The 17,476-nt window shown below is 37.3% G+C and overlaps 1 protein-coding gene across 1 annotated transcript in view; it reads right to left on the minus strand.

Annotated features, from left to right (window-relative positions):
• Positions 1-1,337: 1,337 nt before the first annotated feature.
• Positions 1,338-17,476, minus strand: part of LOC142106629 (5-hydroxytryptamine receptor 3A-like) — a 42,180-nt gene continuing 26,041 nt past the window's right edge. The window contains exons 5-9 of the mRNA XM_075189625.1: positions 17,226-17,395; positions 13,096-13,253; positions 10,296-10,506; positions 5,197-5,427; positions 1,338-1,703 (exon numbers count right to left, since the gene is read on the minus strand). Of these exons, the coding sequence (XP_075045726.1) occupies positions 1,420-1,703; positions 5,197-5,427; positions 10,296-10,506; positions 13,096-13,253; positions 17,226-17,395 (1,054 nt within the window). The 3' untranslated portion in view covers positions 1,338-1,419. The remainder of the gene's footprint in view (positions 1,704-5,196; positions 5,428-10,295; positions 10,507-13,095; positions 13,254-17,225; positions 17,396-17,476) is intronic.

The following is a 17,476-nucleotide window of genomic DNA, read 5'->3' on the forward strand; positions in this document are numbered from 1 at the left end:
TAAACTAACCTATTGAACAAATTACTTTTGCGGAGAGGAGGGGTTTCTGGAGAACCAGAAACCCCCCCTGCGTGCGCCCCTGAAACACACAAACAAAATAGATCCCTGAGTCTCATATAGCAAAGTAATGAAATCTTTCTGGAAGTAGTATTTACTTTTTATTTTATGACAATTACTTGATAACAATTACATTAGAATAAGAGACTGGAATGGACATTATAAATTACTATAACTCATATACACAAGTAGCACAATAAGCAAGGAGAGGTAGCAATTCACATCGGATGGCTAGCACGCGGCTTTCATTTTCAGTAAATGGCAAACTCACCGACAGTAAGTAAAACTACACACTCGGGGCCTGATTCACTAAAGAGTGTAAATGCCGTTATGAGACATATTTTGCACAAAATCGCACTGCGCAGACCCAGAACCGAAGCATACGCCAGAAAATGCAGCAACGTCCAATTGAGTGTTTTTTTATTTTTCTGTGCGTTCTTTTGTGATTTTATATTCCACATATGTATAGTGTATGGTCTGTTAGAGCAGAACGGACCTAGACTCATATTCTTAAACAGACGTAGCTTTATTGTTGCATACGGACTTGAGTATAATAAATAATGTGTAGATGGTGTTATGATGTCCTGAAAAAGTTCACAAAATTCTGCCGTTGATACATGTCCTTTTCAGGCATTCAAATGGCTGAGAGCCCATAACTAAGGGTTGTACCTGCTGTTATGCATACATCTGCAGAGTGATTTCTCTTTTATAACTATTGGGATTATAAGCAAACAGTTGATACAATACTAATGATTAAGGTGATAATGTTACATGATCCAGGTTCTGCAACAGACAATTTTTCATAACAATAGAAATGCTGAGGTAGATCATTTAATACTTCTGAAATACAATGTTCCAGCAACACTAGGTTCAACATAGGTAACTATCTATGTAACTAAAACCATGCTTGATTAAATAACTTTCCATTTATTAGAATACTAGATTGTTGCTGGGACTTATGTCTAGACTACTATATTTGGAGCCTCAAACATTATATTTGTATTTGCTTAAAAAATGAGCAACAGTTAAAAGTGAATAAAAACAGTTTACAATAATAAACCAGCATTTAAATATATGCCCCTTAATAAGTCCCAGTAATAGTACCTAGTAATAGGCCATTACAAGCAACCAGTGGCAGTAGTGCCAGTAAAATACCAGAAATAAAAGCAATGCCTAGTATAAACCTTCATTAGTAGTAGTGCCCAGCAATGTAACAGCAATAGTAGTAGTGCCCAGCAATTTAATTCTATATATTACAGTTACAAATGCACACTATTGGATTTTTTATGATAAATCATAATAGTAATTAATTTACTATAGGCCTATGCTAAATTTAATAGTTTCCTTTCTTCTTGGACAATTTCAGGCGTGTTGCCAGTAGGACCACATAGTTGCCAAGGTGACGGTATAAGCCAATACTGCCACCAGGTAGACACGGAAAAGTAGAACATCAAGGACATATCCAACCTGCAACCATTCCTTGGCTATATCACGATATTCATCTCTTTTCTCTAGATACTGCCGAATGGATGCAATCTCATGGAGGATACTGTCTACTACTACCGAACTCTCTTTTGTGGGTAGAATTGCTCCCATTGATCTTTCATAGTCTTTAACATTTTCAGAGTGGTAGTGAGCCAGTTTATCTGTAAGAGAAAATATACTCTCATTAGAACAAAATCATGTTGCAAGCAAATTATCAGTAAACATATCCATTTGAAAACTGTTTCGACAAGAGTTTTTAAATGAATGGGAAATAGAGGAGGAGTTCCCAGAGGAAAATGCTTCATGGTAATTCAGTAAATATTAGTGAAGCAGTGTTGGGATATTGGGATTGCCTCTTTAGCTCTGGTGAGCATGAGTCATTGGCTGTGTATGTTGACATTATTCAGCTGTGGTGGTCATCCTCAAGTGAGCGTTTCAGAGAAAACAAGTAAAAGAGCCAGGCAGGGCAACAGGTGCAAGTGCATTAGCCCCCTTCTTCAGAAGTGCTCTTTCACACCTCAGTTCTGTCGTACAGTTATGATTTTAATGGAAACTAATCAAGTGACAAAGATTACCATGACCCATTTAAATAGCCTAATAGCTAAGCTTTGACAACACGCAAACCAAAACATTGGTAAGGAAGTGAAGGAAGATCGATTTTAAATTAAAGATGAGTTAGTTTTTATATTTAGCCTGTCATGGAAGCCAAGAAGGCAGCCTGAACCCTCAATCACTTACTACCTTATCAAACAACATACAAAGACTTCAGACTCTATACTTTGGCAAAACAGCATTACTACTACAACTCAGCATTCTGGCACCCAGTTTTCTTTTAGTTCTCTTTGTGAGTACCGCAGCTTGAACATAGAACTGCATGTATAGAACAACAGTCTTCTGGCTAAGAAGAATATCTTTCTGTATTGCTCTGACTGATGACACTGCACAGAGGGGCTATGGGCTCATCTCAGTGATGCTTGGGGCTGTGCTGCCTTCAAGTGATCAGGAATATTGGATACTCTCTTACCAAGATTGCAGCATTGTGTGAGTACTGTGTCTTTTTCTACTATCTGAACTTTTATTATTCTGTGTGAAGTACTACAGACTGCCAGTGTCTCTGGAGCTCTTTAATTATTTTACAGTTGCCAGAGATTGCTATTGCAAGAAACTTTTTTCTGTGCTTCTTTATCAGTAGCATACTGTGTTTTCTTTGTTTATGATCATCGGTTACTCAAGATGTTTTCAACATAGTCAAATAAACTCTCAGTTTTTTTAACTTCTATCCTGCCCCTATTTTGTAGAATTATCTACTAAGTAGCTTCTGTTTCTTTTCAGTTATGTCAATGCAGTGCGTTGATCCCCGCTACTGATATCCACTAGGTTTACGTATTGGTACCTTATTATACTCAAGGTTACAAAAATATTGTAACAGCAACATTTTCAGATTGAATGCTTTTAGATGAGAAAACACACAGCCAGTGGTTTCTGTCCTCTGTGCATCTATTGCAATTGAACTGACAAATGCAGAAATCAGCAGTAGCAGCTATTTATATAGTGCCACTAATTCTGCAGCGCTGTGCAGAAAACAAACTCACATCAGTCCCCATTGGAGCTTACAGGCTAAATTCCATAACATACACACGCACACAGACCGAGAGAGAGAGAGACTAGGGTCAATTTGATAGCAGCGAATTAACCTGACTGTATGTTTTTGGAGTGTGGGAGGAACCCACGCAAGCACGGGGAGAACATACAAACTCCACACAGCTGGTCTTGGAATTGAATTAGAAATAAAGTACTCAGGAGCAAGATAATTCCAAAATAATTAATATCTCTTTTATTACTGAATTCTGCAACATAAATATATGCTTAAGTAAATTATATAAAAACATTGGCATGTCCTAATACAGAAATATATTGGTTTGGATTGATTTAAGTAGAATTGAGAATTGTAACATATATTGGAACACAGAGCGTGGAAGAAAGATTTAACATCTTACCAATGGGGAATTTTAAATTAAGGATTCATTTCCTGTAGCACAAAGGGAGTTATTTTTTATATATATATATATATATATATATATATATATATATATATATATATGTGTGTGTGTATATATATATATATATATATATATATAGGAGGATATATATGGTAAAGGGCGGCGCCTTCAGGTGTATACAATGTATATAAACATATAAGCACAGGTGTACACAGAATAGTCCAGAGGAGTTAAACAGAATGGTGTCTGAATAGATGCACCCCAGGTAGTTCATAAACACGGTAAAACAGGATAGAGATGATCTATAATTGATCGTGCAGATTAATAGAAGTGGTGTGCATACCAGATAAATAAAATCAAACCGCTTATCTGTATACATTGTATACACCTGAAGGCGCCGCCCTTTACCATATATATCCTCCTATGTTTATCGGACTAACCATCCGCCTTTAAGGTTTGGCTGCCACACGTACGCTGTGGAGGTGTTACTGTTACTACTATATATTTATATAATCATTTATTGTATTTGCTCATTTACTACACACGCAATTTTGCATCTGTGTTATCATCCATATATTGGGTAAGCGCCACCTGTAGATATCTGGTTTGTTTTTTCTACTATATATATATATATATATATATAGTGCTTTTTTTGCAAGAAAAAAGGTGCCAAAACTCACATCACGTAGTCAATCACTGTAACGAAACATAAAGGGCGCCGCCCGCAGTAAGCACTCAGCGCGCGACCACACCACCAATCACAAACTGAGCAGCGCCACAAGTCAAGCAGCACCATCACAACCAGTGCGGACGAAGAACGTATGCATCAGACTCGACACACAAGCAGCCCGCATGCACCTCTTTAATGATTTTACTGCCGACCTGTTACGCTCGACAGGGCGATTCAAGTCCACATGGACTAAACATCAAATGTTCAAAAGTTACTTTAAAAACTTGGAAAATCCGTCGAAAAAAGGTGCTGGAACTCAGTTCCGGTGAGTTCTATGACACAAAATCATTATGGGCCATTAAGGAGTGCAAAGCATAAAAAAGGAGTAACATTTGCACCTGGGCAAAACCATGTTACATTGGAGGAGAAGGTAAATTTAAAATGTGGGGACAGATTTATAGTTGGGGCAATGCATGTCCTAGATCAACTTTAAATTTCAATGTAAAAATAAAGCTAGCAAGTATTTGTTTTCTAGATGAAAAAACAGCCAGTATTTTACTTGTGCAAAATAATAAACTAATTTGCATCTCTTGCATTGTAACATGGTTTGTCCCAGAGAGCATTTACTCCTTTTTTGCCTTGAAGACTCAGGCCCAATATCTCTATCTATCTATCTATCTATCTATCTATCTATCTTACACTGTGTAAATGCAACAAACATACTTAGACACCCCTTAAGTACAAGAGGTTGCTGCCCTCTGGAGTACTTCATCAATTAGTACTTTTAAGGGGGTTTATAACATACAATGTATTGCTCTAGGCAACCTTTAAGTGTGGATACATAAAGTACATGTAACATACCATTTAATATATAATCTTTAATTGTAATATTACCCTATGTGGTGCCCTTTTTCTCGCTATCCCTTTTGTATTTTATTCTATTTGCCATTTTTAAATCAGTTAATGGGGATAAGATAATCTCACCAGTGCTGCTGTTCTCCAATTGTTGGGATATGTCAGAACTATGTATACGAGATGTAGCAAATTTCTTCTTGTCTCTGATGCACAGTAAAACTGTAATCTTCTCCAACACCAGCTTCTTCATCCATTCAGGAACATGAGGCTGGAGATCTTGTTTGTGTACTAGTCGGACGATGAATATAGTCTCTGTCAGGCTGATCACTAACAGCGCCATGCAAACCACAAAATACACACCTACCAGAAAAAGTCAAAAACAGAAGTGTCATGAAATAAGTGGACAGAAATGTTAAAAGACATCTTGGCCAGATTAATATGGTGATATTCTGGATATTTATGCTTAGTTGATCTGAAGTTTTAAAAATATGTGACTACCTGTTGTTTAACTGATTAGATTTTGTTTTTAGCTGTATTTTCCGACTGACTGGAATATTACTGCATAAGAAATAGGACTCACAGTGTTTGTTTCCAGGATTCCGCAACAACTATAGCACAAAATGAGATAAATGTTTTTCCTGAAATTCAGTCCGAATTATTGCGATTGTTCCAATTAATTTCTTATTGCCGGTTAAATAACAATAAAATTCAACGTGGATCAGACATCCAACAATAACAAAAATACAATTTTTTTCTCAGAACTCTTTCACACAAGAATAAAAATGTGTATTATATTAATATGTGCATTGTTAACTATGCTCATTTTCTAAAAAGTTAAACATTATTTTTATTTATTTATATGGCACCAATCATTTTACGCAGAGCTGTACAGAGGATGTGAAGTCATTCACAACAGTACCTGCCGTACTGGAGTTTACAGTCTAATTTCCCTACCACACACATAGGCTACGGTCTATTTTGTCTGAAGCTACTTAATTTACTAGTGTCTTTTTAGACTGTGGGGAAAAGCTGGATTACCCGGTGGGAACCCATGCAAACACAGGGGGAGCAAACAAACTCAACAAAGATAGTGCCCTGGTTAAAATCAAACTCCTGACTCAAGCACTGTGAAACTCAATGAAATGCAATGCAAAATGTATTATTTTTTAACATGTGTCCTTGTAAATAGGATTTAGGCACTCCCATTCCAGATTTGAAATATTGACCTATAGCTTTAGATATGCCCATTAACCCATTAACTAGTTTATAACATGTGGAAAGTAGGCTAAATGTATGTGTGGATGAACATGTGAAAGACTTCTCAGTCTCAGATAAGTATATTCCTGAAGGAGTGGTGTGTTGTGTGTGTGTAGAACATGCCATGGTCGCTATCCTGGCTTACGCATTGGATTTTGGATTTATTAAGTAAAAAAGTTGCATTTTATTACTCTCCAGTTCCTGGCCCATGTCTGATCTTTCTGGATTACCTATGATTGATCCAACCACCTCTTGATTCAGCTTAAATGTCACATTCTCACACCTTTAATGAAATAACCACCTAATGTCTACCCTGTCCATGCTCCTGCACTATAATTATAGTTTTCACTAAAAACATATACAGAGGTCAGTCCTTTATTGAAGCAGACTTAAAAGTTGTCTCAATTCAATTTTAAAAATACATATTTATTTTTGTCGTTTAAAGTTTTTTTTTCCCCTTTTCCCTATGGTGAAAGATCAAATATTATTATTATTATTATAATAATTATTATTATTATTATTATTGTAGATTTGTAAGGTGCTACAGTGCTCTGCAGCGCCGAACAATAGGTAAAAACAGTATGTACATACAACAGTACATACGTAAAACAAGAACAGACAAGGCAGACAAAATAAATGCAGACATGAAAACAAAGGGTATGGAGGACCCTGCTCATTAGAGAGCTTACATTCTAAGGTGAAGAGGGCACAGCTGAAACAAGAGGAGCGAGTGTAGTTCAGAGTGGAGATTGGGATAGTTGTGAGGGTGCATTAGTGTGAATAGTGTTATCGAGGACATGGACACATCTAAAAAAGAGATGGGTTTTCAAAGAGCATCTAAAGATTTGAAGGCTGTTGGAAAGTCTGATTGGGCATGGTAGGGAATTCCATAAGTGGGGAGCAGCACAGGAGAAGTCTTGTAGTCAGGAGTGGGAGGTGGTTATCAGAGATGAGACAAGGTGCAGGTCAGAGGTAGATCTACGAGGGCGGAAGGAAGAGTATTTTGATATCACATTTGAGATGTATGCAGGAGGTGTTGTTGAGGGCTTTGTAGGTAAGGGTGAATATATTGAATTTGATTCTGGAGGACACAGAGAGCCAGTATAGGGATTTGCAAAGTGGTGCAGCAGATGTGGAGCAGCGAGACAGGAAGATCAGTCTTGCAGCAGCATTTAGGATGGATTGAAGTGTGGATATATATCTGTCAAGAATGCCAGATAGCAGGAGGTTGCAATAGTTAAGACGGAAGAAGATGAGAGAATGGATACGTGTATTGATAGCAGGTTGAGTAAGAAAAGGGTGTATTCTGTCAATGTTTTTAAGGTGGAGTCAACAGGACTAGGAGAGAGTTTGGATGTGAGGAATAAAGCAGAGGACGGAGTCAAGTGTGACACCAAGACAGCGGGCTTGGGAGAAATTGTGGTGTTAATGACAGTGAGGGAGATTTAAGGGCAGGTGGTGACTCTGGCAGGAGGGAAAATAATAAGTTCTGTTTTGGACATGTTTAGCTTTAGTTAGCATTGGGACAGCCATGCGGATATAGCAGAAAGACATTAGGTTACACAAGATAGTATAGAATGAGAGAGGCCAGGGGAAGAGATATTGATTTGTGTGTCATCAGCATAGAGCTGGTATTGGAGGCTGAATGAGCAAATTAGTGCCCCAAGAGAAAAGGTGTACAATGAAAAAAGTAAAGCGCCAAGAAGAGAGCCTTGTGGGACCCCAACAGATAGTGGAAGGAGAGGGGAGGATGTGCCAGAGGTAGAAACACTAAAGGAGCGGATCAATAGGTAGGAAGTGAACCAGGAAAGCACTGTGTCACGAAGGTCAGTAGAGTGAAGGCTGTGTAGGAGAAGAGGGTGATCAACAGTAGCAAAAGCAGCAAGAGGTCTAGGAGAGTGAGTTTGGAAAAATTCCGATTACATTTTGCAGTAAGTAGATCATTGGTCACTTTTGTAAGAACAGTTTCAGTGGAATGTTGAGGGCATAAGCCTGATTGCAGAGAGTCGAGAATGGAATGAGAGGAGAGAAAGTGAGACAGGTATTTGTACACTAATCACTCAAGAAGTTTGAAGGCAAAGGGGAGGAGAGAAATAGGGCTGTAGTTGGAGAGAGAGGCTGGATTGAGAGATGGTTTCTTTAGAATAGGTGAGATGAGTGCATGTTTAAAGGTGGATGGAAATGTGCCAGTGAAGAGAGATAGGTTGAGGAGGTGAGTTAGAGGTGGGCATGCAGTGTAGGAGAGGTAGCGGAGTAGTTGGGAGGGAATAGGGTCGAGTGGACAGGTTGTAGGGTGAGATGATAAGATGAGTGCATCTTCAGTTACTGTAAATAATAAATTAAAGATGGATTGGAGAGTGTAGGTAAAGGTGGGTAGAGTGAGTGGAATTTGGCATGAGGAAATATCTTGTCGAATGTTGTCAATTTTGTCTTTGAAATAGGTGGCAAAATCATGGGCAGTGAGGGAGGAAGGAGGAGGAAGTGAAGGTGGGCAGAGAAGTGAGTTGAATGTGGCAAAAAAGCGACGTGGGTTAGAAGACTGGGTGGAGATTCGAAGAATGTTTGTTTGGCAATTGAAAGGGCAGTGCTGTAAGATGAAAGGATGAATTTATAGTGGAGCAAATCGGGATAGGAACGAGATTTTCTCCAGTGGTGTTCTGCAGTGCGAGAGCACTTTTGCAGGTAGCGGGTTTGTTTGTTGTGCCATGGCTGGGATTTGGGTTGTTGGAGTCTATATATTGTAGCTGCAGCTGCACTGTCTAGGGCTGAAGTGAGTGTTTTGTTATAGAAAGAGGCAGCCTGATTAGGACAGGACAATGCAGTCATTGGAGAAAATAGTTGCTTTAGTGAAAATGAGATGTGGATTGGGTTAAAAGTACTTAGGTTTCTTTGTGTACATGTGTATTTGGGTGTATTTAGTATTGTATTCAATACTAAAATAGCGACAATGGGCCTGATTCATTAAAGAACATTAAGCAAAAAATGGAGCATGTTTTCTTACTCAAGTGTTCTGAGCAAAACCATGTTACAATGCAAGTGGTGCAAATTAGTTGCACATAAGGAAAATACTGGCTGTTTTTTCATGTAGCACACAAATACTTGATAGCTCTATTTGTACACTGAGATTTAGAGTTGATCTAGGACATGCCCTACCCCAAATATAAATCTGCCATCACATTTTAAACTTACCTCCCCCTCCAATGCAACATAGTTTTGCCTTACTTGCTTACTTTTTCTTAACGTTCCTTAATGACTCAGGCCTAAGGTGTCTCTAATATTAGTATGTTGATTTATAAAAAATGAGAGATGTGCCTTTTTCGTCTAGCAAAAAATAGATTATGTCCATCTCCAACATTATATTAATTGACTTGTAGTACAAATTCCATCACAAATTAAAGTAATGGTTTCACTACAATGTTCCTAGCCTGAAGGGGGATGGTTACAGTACAAATAAAACATTGTCCTTTTTTGCTAAGAAACAGGGACTGCCATATATATTTATAAAAGTATTGTTTATGCATTGTATCAAGAGCAGATATTGTTATTCTGGTGTCACTTCTTAACATTTCTTTTTGTTGAACTAGAAGATGTATTTTTTCTTTGCTTCTAATGTGCTATCCTTCATTGCATCTGTTTCCCTTTTATTACCTCAAAGACATTGATGTATCTGTTCAGATCATTAATTTTTATTGTGCTTCGACATCTCAATAATATTCAGACATTATTTTACTATTTGATTATTCTGTACGGATATCGTTTTTAGCTGTAATAGCGACAGCCCTAAAAAAAGTAATTAGGCTCAGGGACACAATGGACCATGTTAGCTCAAGGAGATAAACTAGGGAATTCAGTAAAAGTTTTAAAATAACTCGCATGGAAAAACAATTTCATATAAGGATTATTCATCAAACAACAAAGTACTAGAGATAATTTTAGATGACAGGCAGAAAGCCATAGATACACTAAGTTACCTATTAGTGGTGTTCCAATAGCTGTAGCTGGTAATGTATCGGACACAATAATGAGGAAAACAGAGTAGCCTAAAAGAAGGGTGATCTTGAAGGAGACTCGTTCCCCACTGTCAGGAGGTAGATAGAACCCAATAATGTCCATGACCATAAGGAACATGCTGGGAAGAAGGAGATTCACAGCATAGAACAAAGGTCTTCTCTTAATAACAACCTGTGTGATAAGGATAGAAACATCAATTGGATATAAGGAAAGAGACATTATGGATCAATGTGTGCTGTCATGGTCAAAAGTTTTGAGAATGACACAAATATTATTTTTCACAAAGTCTGCTGCCTCAGTTTTTATGATGGCAATCTGCATATAGTCCAGAATGTCATGAAGAGTGATCAGATGAATTGCAATTAAATTCAAAGTCCCCCTTTGCCATGAAAATTAACTTTATCCCAAAAACATTTCCACTGCATTTCAGCCCTGCCACAAAAGGACCAGCTGACATCAGGTCAGTGATTCTCTCGTTAACACATGTGAGAGTGTTGACAAGGACAAGGCTGGAGATCACTCTGTAATGCTGATCGAGGTAGAATAACAGAATGGAAGCTTTAAAAGGAGGATGGTGCTTGAAATCATTGTTTTTCCTCTGTTAACCATGGTTACCTGCAAAAAGACATGTGCAGTCATAATTGCTTTCTGCAAAAAGGGCTTCGCAGACAAGGATATTGCTGCTAGTAAGATTGCACCTAAATTAATCATTTATCGGATCATCTAGAACTTCAAGGAGAGAGGTTCAATATTTGTGAAGACGGCTTCAGGACACCCAAGAATGTCCTGCAAGCGCCAGGACCGCCTCCTATTTTTTATTAGGTTGCGTGGTCGGGGTTCTACCAGTGCAGAGCTTGCTCAGAAATGGCAGCAGACAGGTGTGAGTGCATCTGTACGCACAGTGAGATGAAGACTTTTGGAGGATGGCCTGTTGTCAAGAAGGCCAGCAAAGTATACAGTTCTCTCCAGGAAAAACATCAGGTACAGACTGATATTCTGAAAAAGGTACAGGGATTGGACTGCTGAGGACTGGGGTAAAGTAATTTTCTCTGATGAATCCTCAGGAAAAACGCTTCTCCGGAGAAGGAAAGGTGAGCACTACAATCAGTCCTGTATCATGCCAACAGTAAAGCATCCTGAGATCATTCATGTGTTGGTTTGCTTCTCAGCAAGGGAGTGGGCTCACTCACCATTATGCCTAAGAACACAGCAATGAATAAAGAATGCTACCAAAAGGTCCTCCAAGAGCAACTTCTCCCAACCATCCAACAACAGTTTGATGATGAACAATGCCTTTCCAGCATGGTGGAGCACCTTGGCATAATGCAAAAGTGATATCTAAGTGGCTCAGGGATCAAAACATTGACATTTTGGGTCCATGGCAAGGAAACTTCCCAGACCTTAATCCCATTAAGAACTTGTGGTCAACCCACAAACAAAAACCCCAAAATTCTGACAAACTCCAAGCATTGATTAGGCAAGAATGGGCGGCCATAAGTCAGCATGTGGCCCAGAGGTTGATTGACAGCATGCCAGGGCAAATTGCAGAGGTCTTCAAAAAGAAGGGTCTACACTGCAAATATTGTCTCTTTGCATAAACTTAATGTAATTGTCAATAAAATCCTTTGACACTTATGAAATGCTTGTAATTTTACTTCAGTATACCATAGCAATATCTGGCAAAAAAGTCTAAAAACACTGATTCAGCAAACTTTGTGAAAACTAATACTTGTGTTATTCTCAACATTTTTGGCCATGACTATATGATAAATTTAGTGTTAGTGTTTTGCTGAAATAGATAATATTTATATTATATAATTATTTATATTATATAATTATTAGATTCAGGAAAGCAGTTTTTATTAAATATAAATTTAACACATTAACATATTATTTGGCATGTTTACAAGCCCATCATATATTTAATAGGATATGTATTTCTTCAGAGCTCTAAGTAAAACAATAAAATAATATTTAAGTGTGATATACTCCATGCCATAATATTGCACACCATATCATTAAAGTGAGTACATTATAAGACCATCACTGCAATATTGTGATGTCAATTACCCCATACATGGCTATTGGGGGCAAGCATTACAGTTATAGAAAAGCATTAGAGATTTTATTGACACACTTGCACCAGTCCCACTATTATTGTAGTCCGTGATGACATCACAGTATCAAAGAAACATGTCCATACAGTTATGTGATTGCTGAAACTTTCATACCAAGTTGACCATACACTCAGCGATCCTACCCTGTGACCTAAGCACCAAGAGACATGATCACTGCTGCTTAGGCCATGTGTGGAATGCACTGTAGTCTGCAAAAGCAGACTGGATAGGCCAGACAATATTCCAGTCATAATTTTGTGGTGCCAAAGGGGAAATTTTCCAGTATCAATGGCAATATGACAGGTCAACTTCTAACTCATTTTATTAGAACCCCTGACCAGCCTCTTGTATCTTGCAAAAGATTAACATTTTCCTCTGAATAAAACTGATGACACTATAAACAATGTAAAATAAGAATGGAAGAGAATACAGTTATATATAATAATTGTAAGTCATAGATAACCACTATAGAGTAAAAGATTTGTGTTATTACTGAAAAGTAACTCAGGCTGGCTCTGTATATTGATTATTAGATTTCCACTTGTCTCACAGATACATGTGTAGAGTAAAGAGCTTATATACTGGATAAAACAACAAATTAGAGAACAAGATATAAATCAGTATCTCCTGACACATAACTCACATGGAATTTCATTTCTGCAAAGCTGTCTTCATGTTCCACAAACATTCTATACTGGGACAAGACATAGAGCAGCTCCCACTCTCCCTTGTTCATGAAAAGGCTCTTGTCTTCTTTTACTTCTTCTGGAGTCCTCCATAAAGAGACATTGATGTCCTGAACTAGACCAGATAGATCACTGTTACATGACGTTTTCTAGCAATTAAACATTCTGAAGAACCATATTTCACCTTGATTACATTGAAAATGTTTTGGTTCTTTCAGCACTCCAGCTGGTCCTACATTGCTAATTCAATGATCAAGTTAATTATCACCTGATCAGTGACTTGCGAGCATCCTGGGATTTAAAGTTCAGCTGCAGTTAAATGTTAAAATATAAATCCTCATCATGTCATTCACTTTAATTTGCAGTGTCATTAACCTACATTAAACAACACACAATAAAGTTGTTTTCATACGTAAAAAATAATTATCCAAATTTGCAATGTGATTTGCCATATGTTTGCTTTAAAACGTGATTTTGAATCAAGAAAATACCCTTTTGTTTTCAATATTTGAAATATTTCAAATGTTTTTACCCAGTTTTAATAAATTAAAGCCACATTTCATATTTTAAATCATGATGATTGTTTAATGATAAATTCACCTACAGATTTTTATAGACAAAATCATCTAAACCAGTAATCTAGGTTATTATATTGTAAGAATAGTACATATGTATCTGCAAATTAGTTAAAAAAAATATATCATTACATTTTAGGACATTTTCCAGAATCAGCCCAGACAATATCATTTGTCCCACACAAATATCATCATCTGTCAGTAGAGTATACAAAGACATCATTATTTGCCAGAATCAAACAAGTGTGTGATGTGTGATGCGTGGCATATGATGAATGTCAAGAAAAATAATATTTTGACTAAGATTGTCAAGGATCTGGTCACTGCTAAATCTAAAGGCCATTACTCTCTTATAATACTCCTAGATCTCTCTGCTGCACTTGACAATGTTCACCACTCTCTTCTCATACAAATATTACAATCCCCAGGACTTATGTCTCTCATCCTACCTATCTAATCACTCTTCAGTGTTAATTTCCCTGGGTCCACCTCTGCTCTGCTTCCTTTATTTGTTAGTGTAACACAAGGCTCAGTACTAGGTCATCTTCTTGTTCTCTTTCTATATCACTTCTCTAAAAAACTAATAAGCTCCTCTGAATTTCAGTATCATCTGTATGTGGATGATACCCAAATTGTTTTATCCTCCCTTGACCTCTCACCATCTGTGTTGGCCACGTTACGGACTGTCTTTCTGCCATTTCATCTTTGATGTTTTCTCTCAAACTCAATATTTCAAAAACAAAGTTAATAATCTTCCCACCCACCAACAGAAGATACCTACCTGCCATTTCTATTTCTGTTGACAACATGACCATAAAATTCAGCCCGCAAGCTCACTGCCTAGGTGTGATCCTTGACTCAGAACTATTCTTTGTTCCCCACATCTAAATCATACTACATATATAAGAAATACAATTTCAGAATAAGCACATATCTCAAACATGACACAGTAAAAACTTTAATTCATGAACTCATCATCTCCCACATTGGTTATTGCAATTCCCTCTTTACTGGTCTTCCCAGAATCAGACACTCAACCCTACAATCTATTTTGCACAGCGGCTAGATTGATTTTCTTTGCAAATCATTCTTCCTCTGCTGAGCCACTCTGTCGTTCTTTACATTGGTTGCATGTTTTTCATGAAATCCAATATAAAATTATTCGCATAACATACAAGTCCAATAACAAAACTGCACCAATATACATATCCTCACTTATCTCAAAATATCTCCCAATTAGACATCTCCGTTCTGCACAAGTTCTGTGTCTCTCATCCACTTTTATTACACGCTCCCATTCCCGGTTACAGGACTGTTTTGGGATGCACTTACTTTGTGGAATTCCCTCTCTCACGCAATAAGACTTTCCTCTAGTCTTCAAACATACTCTGACAACCCATCTCTTCAGTCAAGCTTATAAAATTCCTCACCCACCCTCTTAACCTTTCTAAGTTACCCTATTACCACCCTTTACACAGTTAACATAAGACAGCATCACTTTGACAAACATTGCTATGTGACTGGATCATATAGCCCACTAAGCACTTTTTGCCTTTGTATTCTGGCTAAACCAATTTGCAATATGTAACACTTAACCTCATGTATCAAACTTCCTTTGCCCCATAGATTGTAAGCTTGCGAGCAGGGTCTTCCAACCTCTCTGTCTGTCTGTATTACCCAGTATTATTTTATTACTATGTTTATTACCAATTGTAAAATGCTACGGAATTTGCTGGCGCTATATAAATAAATATTGATGATGATAATGAACAACAACATTTCAAAATGTATTTTATAAAACACATTTTAAAAAGTCCATTAAACATATGCTGAAATTTTTTTTGTGATTATTACAGTACATTAAAATCAAAGAAAAATAAGCCGGCGCTCCGTATATCCCACATTATATATGGTACCAGCTGCTTGGCAATAAGCTGGCGCTCGGTATATCCCATATTATATGTGGTACCAGCTGCGTGGCAATATAAATGCCCTACACTGACCTATATGCTTTAAACACCATTAAAATGCAGTTAAAAATTAGATTCACTCACCTCCCAGATATAGGGGTTTACATCTAGCAAGGGCTGGCTTGTGAGCCACACCCAAATGTGCCTTAAATAGGCTTAATGGACAGCTGCTATGACAAATAGGCAATATTTTAAAACAAAACCAGAGAAAAATAAGTGTAGAACCTGCATATAATGAGGTACCCTTGACGTTGGGATGCAGGCTTAAATCTTTTGATCAAAATATGAACTAATACCTCATGTTTTCATTTTGCTAGACACACACAGATATGCAGTTTAAAGGATAAGCACTGACAACTGTCTTTTTGTTTTGAATACATATATGGGCATTTATATTGCCATGCAGCTGGTACCACATATAATATGCGATATACCGAGTGCGGGCTTATTGCCAATCAGCTGGTACCATATAGAATGTGGGATATACCGAGCGCAGGCTTATTTTTCTCTGGTTTTGTTTCAAAATATTGCCTTTTTGTCATAGCAGCTGTCCATTAAGCCTATTTAAGGCACATTTTGGTGTGGCTCACAAGCCAGCCCTTGCTAGATGTAAACCCCTATGCCTGGGAGGTGAGTGCATCTGATTTTAACTGCATTTTAATGGTGTTTAAAGCATATAGGTCAGTGTAGGACCTGCATATAATGAGGTACCCTTGACGTTAGGATGCAGGCTTAAATCTTTTGATCAAAATATGAACTAATACCTCATGTTTTCATTTTGCTAGACACACACAGATATGCAGTTTAAAGGATAAGCGCTGACAACTGTCTTTTTGTTTTGTATACATTAAAATCAAGACAAAAAGTATACAATTTGCAGAATGATTGATTAATTTGATGGGTAATATTCATGCTATGCAAACATATGTATAGTCCAATACTAGTAAATATGGATCCACATCCTAAATAAAACGATTTCTTAAATAATGCCAACCTCTATCTGAATATTTCCAGTGATATTAATTTTACATATCATTATATCTGCAATTGATCTGATACATTTACCTACCCTTTAATTAAAAACACATGATAGTTTTTCTATAACTTACTGTATAAAGTAACTAAAATGTATGCATTTAATGTGGTGTCAGCGAGGATTCTTAAAGTCCCCTATGTTATAGTAATTTCTACCACCTTTGTGACTTCTAAGTAGCTCTGCGCAAATCTGTGCTTCTCACTTAGTATCAGTGTACCTGGGTATTACACCACCTTAGCCTGCTCCAACATGTAATATATCTGCCAGTTTACTCTGCCAGCTTCAAGGCTTATCTAATAAGAAGGTATAAAAACACAATTATGTGCGGTAAATTAACATTATTATGCTAAATCTCTTATCTACTCTTTTCAGTGCCCTGTGTGCTGATGCTATATATGACATTAAAGCACAGAATCCACTGAACGGATTTAATAGATAGGTCTATAATTTTTTTGTTTTTTAAAAAACAGACCAAAGCCTCCACTTGTTGAGGATATAGAACATACTTGTGTGAAGCCAGCTGGTAAAGGTCAAAGAGCAATTCTGAAGGTCAAAAGGGAAGTTGTAGATATTGAGGCTGCAGGCTGTCACCACTTGGATAGGCTTGTAGTTCTGTACTCTGCCTTCATAGTTGACATAGACATAAGGGATATCTGGGGATTTTCCAACATCAACACTGAGGAGAAACAAATGCATCTAATGACCATTACTGAAAAGAACAACACTCTCAAGTGTTTCAAAATGTAATTTTATCAAG

The sequence above is a fragment of the Mixophyes fleayi genome, chromosome 11, assembly GCF_038048845.1.
Source record: "Mixophyes fleayi isolate aMixFle1 chromosome 11, aMixFle1.hap1, whole genome shotgun sequence".
Lineage (NCBI taxonomy): Eukaryota > Metazoa > Chordata > Amphibia > Anura > Limnodynastidae > Mixophyes > Mixophyes fleayi.